The sequence below is a fragment of the Paramacrobiotus metropolitanus genome, unplaced genomic scaffold (genome assembly GCF_019649055.1).
Source record: "Paramacrobiotus metropolitanus isolate TYO unplaced genomic scaffold, Prichtersi_v1.0 Parri_scaffold0000094, whole genome shotgun sequence".
Lineage (NCBI taxonomy): Eukaryota > Metazoa > Tardigrada > Eutardigrada > Parachela > Macrobiotidae > Paramacrobiotus > Paramacrobiotus metropolitanus.
Window position 1 is genome coordinate 456112 of NW_026570314.1, and position 10599 is coordinate 466710.

A 10599-nucleotide genomic window follows, 5' to 3' on the forward strand; every position below is an offset into this window, starting at 1 on the left:
AACCCCAGAGATTCCTGTGGTCCCTCCGTGTTTTGATAGTCCTTCTCCGAATTCGTCAAACACGCGGAACTCATGGTCGACAGTAGCGAAGAAGAAACTGGTTCGCGGTGCGCGCAGTGTCGGTTCGGCCTCCAGCGAAGACATCGTAATGTCAGCACTGCAGACGAAACGTTCCCTCAAGACAGACAAAGAGAAAAGAGAAAGGGAAAAAGAAAGAGAAAAAGGACTTCTGTCTGCATGGCATCCCCCCTCTGGAGCAGACCAACCATTCGTCACTAGATGATTACAGCAAAGATCTCAAACGCGTCATTGAATCAAACGGGATCTTTGTTAGATTTGTGTCTATCTATTCTGCTAAAAAGGGCCGCAAGAATCTCTTTGCGCGTGTTGGTTCATTTGCTCACGAATCGGATAAGATGTTTGCCCCTGAAAACTGGCCCCCTAACATTGGGGTGCGTGAGTGGATGTTTGCCCCCAAGGAGGGTCAGCAGTCTATTTTTACTGTTTAAATTTTCAATCATTTTAATTAGTTTCTACCAGCGCAAGCTTATTTTTATGTGAACTGGCCATTGCCGAATTAAAAGTAGTAAGTAATTTATCAAATCAAATTTCGTGTTTTGTTCTAGGTGTTATGGTAGACTGTTAACTCTTCGGTTCAAGACTTCAAGTAACTGATTCCTGACAAATAACTACCTGCTAGTGCCTTACAAGTTAAAGAATATTCTGTATTTGGCTGGAATTCGCTCCGTGTTTAACCATGTCGGGAAAATCTGCGCCGATCGCACTGGCAGACGATGCACAGCCGCGGCGAGGCGCAGTGGCAGGGATAGCCAATCGCCTGCAAGGCTCTCTGAACACTGGCGAACTGAGTGATATCAAGTTCGTAGTCGGACGCGATCATGGTGAAACCCGCACGTTCCCTGCACTCAAGTACGCGCACTGCAGCCTATTGAGCCTAATATTGATCAATCTCCAGCTGTCAGTGCTTCAGTGGTTCCCCGACGAATTCTGACTTTGCAGGTGCATCTTGAGCCTGAGCAGCGACGTGTTCTACACAATGTTCCACGGCAGTATGCCAGAGCGGAGAGAGACCATCGATATCCCCGAAGTACTCCCTGAAGCCTTCGAGATCCTGCTGACGTAAGCAAACGTGCCAGATGCTATGTATTCCAAAGTTTTCCCTGAATTTCGTGCGCTGTTTCTTGGCTCAGCACTGTCCGTTGCAGTTACCTGTACACTGACAAGGCTGATCTCACGGTGGAGAATGTGTGGCCCGTGTTGTACTGTGCGGATAAATATGATCTTCCGTTACTGCTGGAACAGTGCAATCAGTTTCTTTTGAAGCATATCCGAGCGGAAAACTGCCTGACACTTTTGGAAGGGGTGCGTACATAGTTTTCCCAATGGCCGTAAAATTTTCAATGCGCTTTAGATTGACAGGACTTGAGAAAGAATTGAAAGCACAATTTTGCTGTGTTTACGCTATCTATGTATTATTACAAAATCAGAGATCGTGGCCACGGTTTCTGTCTGTTCGCTGCACATTTGAGCAGCTGTAAGTACGCCACAACCGCGCCAACAACTTTGAGCGTTGTTTTCTCTGCAGGGTGCAAAGTGGCATCCTGATGATATAGTGCAGTTGTGCTTCCATGTCGCCGAGGCTTGCTCCGACGTCGTGTTCACGTCAAAAGAATTTGCTTCTATCAGCCGCGACACGTTGCAGAAACTGTTGGAGAGTGGCACGCTGCGCGTAGACGAGCACACGGTGTACAAAGCCGTGGAAAGGTGTGTAGCTTCCATCATAATTAGTGTTTCTGCTGTGAAGTTAACTGAAGTATACGATGGCACTTGTCTAACTGACCAGAGTGCAGTCAGTGATTAAGGATGTCAGAGTACTTAAATTTTTTGTTTACCGGTAACGATTATGGTAAACGGGTTTGACGAAATCACTGAATAGCCGGGTTTAGGTTTCGGTCCTACCAGGCATGATCAAAGCGGATGCAATGATGCAGTTAACAACATAACAAAAAGTGCATTCGCGTAATACTACGTAAAATGATTAATTTAAACATTAAAATAGCAGGCGTGATTGTGGCTCGTGCATTTTTCTCACCATTGCTATTGCTTATCGCTGCAGCTGGTGCGTGGAAGCCTGCAAGCGGGCCAATCAGGAAGCTTCGGCAGCCAATCGGCGTGCAGCACCGGGAGAGGCGTTGTTCCTTATCCGATTTCCCCTGCTCATCCCTACCCAACTGGCTGACGGCCCTGCCAAGGTGATATTAGCGTGTAAAATACAGCATAGAGATTCGTTAGGGGGAATGTAACTTATTCAAGGGGAATGCTTATTCAGCAGTAGCCCGTTCAGATGGTAATAAGCTTCCGCAGGCGGGATCTATTTAAAATGATGAAAAATTTTGAACAGTAGAACTCTTTAAATGTTTTAGGTAGTATGTAAATATGTTGTAATGTGTATGATCAGATTTCTTGTGTAATAATTATTGGTCTTACCTGAACGGCTTTCGCGCCACTTATGAGTTGTATCTCACTTACACTGCAGGAATTATGTATGCATATAGTCCGCTTTGTATGGTATGAGCACGAAGTCGTTTTATGCGACGGTGGCAAAAGCGAAAATAGTTTTCGGGAAGTTTACTGCAGTATAAATTTGCCGTATTGTTCTCAGAGCGGCTTATTGTCTGAACGGGAACAGCTAGATCTCTACACGTACAAACTGGCCACGCAGAAGTCCGTGAATTTGCCGTTTTCCACTGAGCCACGCAAGCCTCAACCTTTCCGTGTCGTTACGTCGCTCCGTCATAAGGAATTCCAGCCTCGAGAAGAGGTATTCGTGGATAGCTACCCGTTCTGGGTACCGGCGAAAGTGCTCGGTGTCCATTCTTCGAAACTCATTGTGATCATGTGTAAGCTTTCCGACGTAGGAAACATTCTGTTAGTGGAACCGGGAAAGCTCATACGGGCTGCTGATTTCCTGACCAAAGGTCGCAACGTTGTGTGGGACTGTAGTGGCGCCCAGTACGCCAGCGCTGTTTATCACGAGCGGAGCCTTTCCGGCCACTGGGTGAAAGCGCGCGGCCCGAAGGAGATAGTGTCTTTTGGGAATCTTCTGGTTAAGTGTGATGATGCGCAGGAATGGAAAAAAGTTCATGACTGCGACGAGGGGGAGGCCAGCGAAACCCGTGACAGTAGCGATCACGATGATGATGGCGACGAAGACGAAGATGTGGACGAGGAAGAGGACGAGGAGGACGAGGAGGAGGAAGAGATGGACGAAGAAGACGAGGAGATGGAGGACTAGAAGCGGATGGAGAAACGACGAAGGCCATGACAGTAGCGATCAGAGTGACGAAAATGAAGAGGGCGTACTTCGTAAACGCTCGAGAATTTGAATGGTGTTGCACACTAGCTGGTTGTACAGTTCGGCGTTACGTCAAAACATGTGTAGAATTTTTTGGAATGATCATTCACTGATTCATTTATTGATTCTGGACAGAGGATTTTGTACAGTTTTGACTTTGTGCGCGGATCGAATCTACGTGGACAGTCGCCCGGCTTCACCATCCGCGCATAGTTACTTTATTTATTTAAGTGTGTACCGTTTGTTCCTAGAACTGCGACAGAAACGAAGTGTAAGATTGATTTTACGGTTTCCCAGATTGGTGCAAAAATTAAGTTGTACAATCCGTTCTCCCGCGGTCCCACCAACGCATAGGATTAAGAAAGCATCTGGTTACGAAGCAATAACGTACATTTAATTAACTGTATTTATACCATAGATAACAGAGCATGTCTTTATCGTACACCTTATCGTACACCTTATTGATAAGATGCTGTTCAATCTACAACGCCGAAACGCATGCCAGACGAAATATAATCAAATATCATTTCTAGGTAAGTTCCTTTTAAATTTTAATTAACTAGCTACCGGGTCCCGGACTCCCAACACACTGCGGTAGCCACCATGTCGCTAAGAGTTGTCTGCCTTAGCATCGCGCTGCTTTCGCTTCGACTGGCAACAAACGTGGACGCTGGAAGCTATGCAAGGTGAGCATGTGTGGAATTATCGCGTATGTATTCGGTTGTTCATGTTGCTGACTGTTCGTGCTTTTTCTCGCACTGCATGCCTATAGCTACGCAGTTTTCCAAGTAATTCCTACTTCGCCGCAGCATGTCGACGCCCTGCAACGATTCCTCCATGGTCTCCGACACTCCCATCAGGTTACCGGCAAAACAATAATTTTGCAAGTTTTCTTCTTGCTGATGCATCAACTGCGGCACTTTACCAGGGTGCGCCCCAAGCAGGCATACAGTTCTGGGATGAGACGTTCTTCCTCAACCAGAGGCATAAGGTCACTGTAGCCCCCGACGAAATAGCTGCCTTCCAAACTTTCTGTCGCCAGCACAATCTCGATATAGAACTGGTCTGGGAAGATTTTTCCCGGTAAGTGAACGTGTCACACCAAATTTTATCGTAAGAAAATTAGGTAAAGTCAGTTGATTGCACTTGGCAATGTCTAGTGTAATGAAGGATCAAGAAGCGCCAAGCAGCCGGCTGGACACGGATAAAGCCCCATTGATGAACTGGGACACTTACCATCGATACACAACGGTATGATACCGTAAACTCGCATTTTAAATTGTCTAAATTCCGTCTCTGTTCCAACTGACGGTATGCATGGCATACCTGCTTCCGCTGCAGATTACGAGCTTCTATTTGTACTTGGAGACAACGCATCCTGACATCGTGCGCCGCGTACTCTTAGGCCAAACGTACGAAGGACGAAATGTGTGGCTGCTAAAGATCGGTCATCTCGACGCTAATGGAACATTCAGTGATCCCACTAAACCATCCATCTGGGTGGATGGAGGTACTAACAATAATAATTTATGCTTTATTTTGTTATCGATTCTCCCTGGACATTTTTTTGCATTAAAAGCGTTTTCGGCGTATGGTTTGCTTGGTAGCAAAAGCGTTTCTAAGGCTACAGCATCCGAGTAACTATGGAATGTCTTGCCTAAAACTAATCTCCGCCCACAGGCATCCACGCGCGCGAATGGATCTCCAGCGCAACGGTGACCTTTATGCTTAACCAGGTCTGAAGTAAATATTGACTGCTTATAAACAGCGCTGACGAGTATGGCGTCAATTTCGCTGTAGGTGGTGACAAATAGCAGCAACCGGTGGATGTACGAAAATCTAAACTGGTATTTTCTGCCCATGATCAATCCCGACGGATACGAATACACCCACACAACCGTAAAGCGATCAGAGTATTCGCGGGCTTCAAGATTTCTAACCGGTTTCGTATTTATAGGACCGTTTGTGGCGAAAAACCAGGCGGATTGATCCCTTTAGTGAATGCATGGGAGTGGATCCCAACCGAAATTACGACTTTATGTGGCAAAGTAAGAACGTCGGCACTGGTTCAGTGATTATTAAATAGACCACGATGTCATCTGTTACGGCATTGAGTAGAAGTGCTGCCAGCGGTGGATCCCTGCAGCCTCACTTACGGCGGCGCGTCACCTTATTCCGAGCCGGAAAATCTGCTTATCTTCGAGAAGATTTTGGATCTTCGGCGGGAATTGCGGGCTTTCCTGACTTTTCACTCCCATTCGCAGTTATGGATGACGCCTTACGGATACACCTACGAGCTTCCGGCTGATTTTGCCGACATGGTACTACAGTAACTACTAGGTCAACACTTGCGAACGTTCTAAGTAGCGCAACAAATTAACTAACCTTGCTGCTGCTTGTAGTATGCTTTAGCCGTGAATGCCACGGAGGCCCTGCGTGCCGTTTACGGAACAGTTTACCGTGTAGGGACCACCGCCGAGATTCTCTGTAATATGGTTTAAAAGTTTTGGTAAGAAGTGTACCTAATCATCCGTTGTTCGGATAGACACATCTTCAGGAACATCGCGGGATTTTGCTAAAGGTCGCACAACCACCAAATACGTCTACACCATAGAACTACGTGATACCGGCGAGTTCGAGTTTATTCTGCCGGCCGAACAAATTATTCCCAGCGGACGAGAGACGATGGAAGCGCTGAAAGTGGTGGCTCACCGGCTTATTGACGAGTTTGGCAGATAATGTAAATGTGCTGACACGAGCTACTTTCTGTGCGAACTTCAGTAAACTGGTGTTAAGTACAGCAAATTTAGTTATTGCGCAATGCGCACTAACCGTTATTCGCTTGGTAAAACGTTGCTGCACTTATGCAGCCAAAGAAGAATGCTGCATTCTGGATGATTGCTTAGGCGAAAAACTGCACCCTTGGCGCAACTTGTATGACAAGCTCGTGTGTCGTGTTTGAGTTGTACTTAGTCATGAAATTAGAGAGGAGCGAAGAGCGCCGCGCCGCCATTGCGCATCACTGGCGTGGGATGTGCACTGGCGTACTGACATTCGTTTCCGGCAACACATGTACAGTATTTGTAGTACCCCATTTTTTAAAAAATCACTGTGGCCTTATTATCTAATTGTCAAGTGAGTCATTAATATTAAATTTTAGAAAGATAGCAGCACGCTACAAAATCAATGTGTTGCCAGTGGTGGTCGGTGTACTTGTATAATCAACCGCATTGCGCGAGGATACAAAATACTCGTACACCCGGTACCTGTATCGATAAATGGCCCTAATTCCAGCGATTTTGTATTGTATTAAACAAATCACTGCGTTAAGTTTCTGAGAAATTTTATCTCACAGAAAGGCAACGACGCAATGACTCGAACAATTACATTTTAATTCGTTTGACTATCTAATAACCCAGACAACATAACATCGTATACGAGAGGCGCAAACGTTGTCATACTACAATAATAATAATAATAATAGTCAAGTTAAACAGTTTTGTGACCAGCGAGTCAGCACAAAGAATGAGAAGTGCGCTCTTTAATCAAACAATTTTGCAACACTCAGCTAACTGCTTGTTTTGTCCTTGTTAAAGTTTCTCAGCATGTTAACGACATCTTCCGCTACTGCATCGTTTAGGGAGCAGTCGTAAGAGCTGTACCCGCTTTCACAAACACATCGACCACATTCGCAGCGTCCGTGTCCGGCACCTAAACACCGGCGAAATGAGGAAAATTAATGCACTAACCAAACAATTAGTTTAATATTTACAGAGTATTTTAACCGAAATTAAACTTTACAACCTGTTCATATAAATAATTATAATATTTCGATAGTGGTGCATACAGAGGTATGCTAACATTGTGTTAAACTGTTGAACATATATAGTATAGTTATGTACGAGTATTAGTATATTGTTATATACATACCACAAAGGTCATCGCCATGAATAAACTTACAATCACATTTTTATGAATTTTCTCTCTTAGAATTTTAAACTCTGCATAAGCGAGCGTCCCAGAAACTATATATATGGTTATGTAGAAAAGCACGCAAACAGAGAATAATCAAAATGTTAATTATTATAGTTGATAAGACGCTATAGTTATTTTGTTTATAATACGCAACACTTACACATAACTCTGTTAAACCTGGGACAGCTGATGTTGTCGCATTCGCAGTACTGGCCAGAATATACGACGTTCACGTGTTCCCCATCGCGATTTCCCTGTAGACCCAGGAAGACCAGTACTAGTTACGAGTAAAAATATGTAGGCTGAGATGTAAGCATTATACAACAAATCTCTTATGGTATGTCGTATACGTAGCCCATAGCGAATAAAGATTTAAAAACGGAATTATGAAAATGACCCAGTTTTCTTTGATCTGTTTACGAACTTGCCTGCCAGGTTTCGCATGATGTGCACTTTCCATTAACGCATGTGCCTCGACCGCTGCATGGTTGGTCTTGACCTGAAATAATTTAAAAACACAGACATTAATTTAAAAACACAGACACATGATTATTTACAAGCACAGACACACAGAAACCACACACTTTTAGCCGTATGGTCAACTGGGATAATTCTGAGTTACATAGTAGCACGGTAATTATAGCAACGTACTATATAAAAGCAAATCAGAGAAACCGGAAATTCAGTTTGAGTAAATCATACTATTCAAGGCAAGAAGCTTACGAAATCGTATTTATAAAGTACGATTTATAAATGCAATAATTTGTAATATTGCTCCATCGCTGCAGTACGGCTCGATATTATCACAAGATCATTTTGCTTGTATGACTGACATCAGCTATAGCGTTGGGTATCCCTGTGGTGTATACGTACGGAGATTGAAGCTGAAGTATCGCACGGGCGGATTTGGTCTGTAATCATAGAAAAATAATGTTTTCAGCGTGTACGGTGTACACGGCGTTTCCTTAACACTCGCACAATTTCTACTGCCGCGCAGGCGCAATAAATGCTTAAAAAATTCACAGAAACTTCAATTTTTATCCTACCTTCTTTAACTACCCATGTATTCCAAGGGAATTTTATTGGCTACAAAACAGCGTAAAAGAATTCCTTAAAAACGTTGGCGTTGTGACGTTTGAAGACAAAAAGGGGAACCGTGTAGAATCGCACTGAACTCCTGTTTCTTGCATTTACGGAAGAACAGAATTTTGTTTTCGTATTCTGTCGACGTACGATGTTAGTTTTTGTTATCCGACACAAATTGGTTCTTATGAAAGCGTTGCGATAAATTTTCTTCGAAAACTAGAAGGAAAGTCTCGCAAGGGGGTGACTGTAAAAAAACACTTGTTCCGAGCAGCATTCGTCTCTCCGAACAGGTTTTGTCACTGAATGCGCTAAATCGCTTGTTGCAACAGCATTTCATCGTTTCGGTTTTCTACGTTGCTCAATTTTTTTATTAGGCTTCGCTGTTTCGCATACATTTCCTCTGGCAGTTTTAAGATTTCCGTCATTTCACGTTTGGAAATTTTCAACTGCTCGCGAGGTCGACCTCGGAACCACTACATAATGTGACTATTGTGATCTGGCTCATGTGTGATAATAACTGGTTGACTATTTTCGCGTTTATCACGGTTATTTCGCCCTAACAGCACAGTGGTATCCTTCGTTACAATTGTGCTCTCTTAGTTGGCTCCAGATTTTTATCTCACTTTTTTGAAAAGCCATCGTATTGTCGACTGCCATACCGTTGAAATCGACCCCTTTCTATTTTCTAATCTATGCTTCTGCTGGGTTCGAGGATTAACCCTGTGTCGAAACCTTGTTGTTACCTAAATTTTCACCACATTAACCTGGACTGTCGTCATTTATCAGCAGGCCTCGAAACCTTTCTTGCAGATCTGGGAGTCGACTCCAGATAGCATGACATCATAGCTGCTGTCAAAAGAAGGACCCTGAACACACTTCGAAAACTGCTGGGGCTGCTAAATCGCTTCAGTCATTGCATTGAACGTGTTGCATCACTGGAATTGTAGTTTACCGAAGGTTTTAATGATCAGAATGCGTTGAAATCAAAACGGGTCGACTCAGGCATTTTAAATTTTTTTTGGAAAGTAATAAAAGTTAGAATCGTAATTGATAAGCCAAGTCCAGCACGAAAATTCAAATGGCTGAGATATTTCAAAACAGAAATTCGAATTTGAATTTAAAATTTGGCGCAAGTGGCTTGATGTCTTGTAAGACAGCCGGAAATGGGCGTATTGCGAGATCGTGATTGGCGCTGCCTGGCCGGCGCACAGGAAAAGCCGATGTAAATCGAACGTGAAATTGTGCGAGTGTTAAGGGTACCTTTTACCGAACACGTACTTCGTAGTAGTGAGTTCGTACTGATTAATGCGAGATTAATATGATACATATTAAAAGCTTTTCCCGATAATGTGCTGTGCTGTGTGACCTATGGACTGCTTAATATTGCCGACTTAATCCAGGGCGAGACATTGAGAGCTTAAAGAAGCAAGCGTTCGTAATAACTAAGAAAATTAAAGATACTTATCGAACGTAGTGCTGACTGCTTAAACTGGTCGGCAAATATACATATACAGATATATTGCATTTCACGCTCTTATAGTGCTGTTATAGTCGAACAATAAATATCGCAAAAACGTTTGCGAAAATAAAAAAGCTTGTACGTTGAGTTTTACTTACTCAATGCAAGCGTCGCTTGTGGGATTGGCGCAGGCGTAAGAAATTAAGAGAACGGTCAGGGAAATTATGGGCAACATGGTGAATGACGGAAATCCAACGGAACAGTGATAAATATTTTAGAAATTCACAGTCATAAAGAAAGACGGACAAATTGATGCATGCTATGCATATACTCGTATATATATGTGTGTGTAATTCACTGTCAATTGTCACGCTTCCACCCAGCCCGACGTACAAAGGTCAAAGATGTAGTGCATCTAGGGACGCGCCAGTGCACCGTGTCTACAGTCTAATGGAGGGCTGCTGAAAAGATTATTTCTTCTGATTAATTTGGGTACACCTACTCATACAAATATTTATTTCCCAACCTCAGTGGTCAGGCCAATCTCGATCGCACCAACAAAACTGAAAAAATGGATGCTATCGCGGTTCCGTTGGCTTTCATACCATCCAATCAACTAGTGTAGCAAGAAATGAAATAACCGGTAGCTTGGTTGCAATAACTTAGCAGGCGCGAGGCATATCAACTTGATTATGATCTACTG

The 10599-nt window shown here is 43.7% G+C and overlaps 3 protein-coding genes across 3 annotated transcripts; 2 read left to right on the forward strand and 1 right to left on the reverse strand.

Moving 5' to 3' along the window:
• The first annotated feature begins 653 nt into the window (after positions 1-653).
• On the forward strand, positions 654-3631 carry LOC129596683 (BTB/POZ domain-containing protein 6-like). The gene is made up of 6 exons (XM_055494016.1): positions 654-930; positions 1021-1140; positions 1227-1383; positions 1607-1785; positions 2138-2273; positions 2684-3631. Exons 1-6 carry the CDS (start codon positions 758-760, stop codon positions 3314-3316), a joined length of 1398 nt encoding a protein of 465 aa, XP_055349991.1. The 5' UTR covers positions 654-757; the 3' UTR covers positions 3317-3631.
• A 268-nt stretch (positions 3632-3899) lies between these two features.
• Positions 3900-6462, forward strand: LOC129596687 (carboxypeptidase B-like). The gene is made up of 11 exons (XM_055494021.1): positions 3900-4062; positions 4149-4236; positions 4305-4459; positions 4537-4627; positions 4718-4886; positions 5057-5112; positions 5177-5275; positions 5334-5424; positions 5495-5697; positions 5779-5863; positions 5922-6462. Exons 1-11 carry the CDS (start codon positions 3980-3982, stop codon positions 6113-6115), a joined length of 1314 nt encoding a protein of 437 aa, XP_055349996.1. The 5' UTR covers positions 3900-3979; the 3' UTR covers positions 6116-6462.
• Positions 6463-6707: 245 nt separating this feature from the next.
• Positions 6708-10215, reverse strand: LOC129596730 (integrin beta-8-like). The gene is made up of 5 exons (XM_055494077.1): positions 10055-10215; positions 8225-8262; positions 7780-7850; positions 7512-7605; positions 6708-7087 (listed from the first exon to the last, which is right to left on the reverse strand). The coding sequence occupies exons 1-5, from the start codon at positions 10129-10131 to the stop codon at positions 6945-6947; spliced, it is 423 nt and encodes a 140-aa protein (XP_055350052.1). The 5' UTR covers positions 10132-10215; the 3' UTR covers positions 6708-6944.
• Positions 10216-10599: the final 384 nt, after the last annotated feature.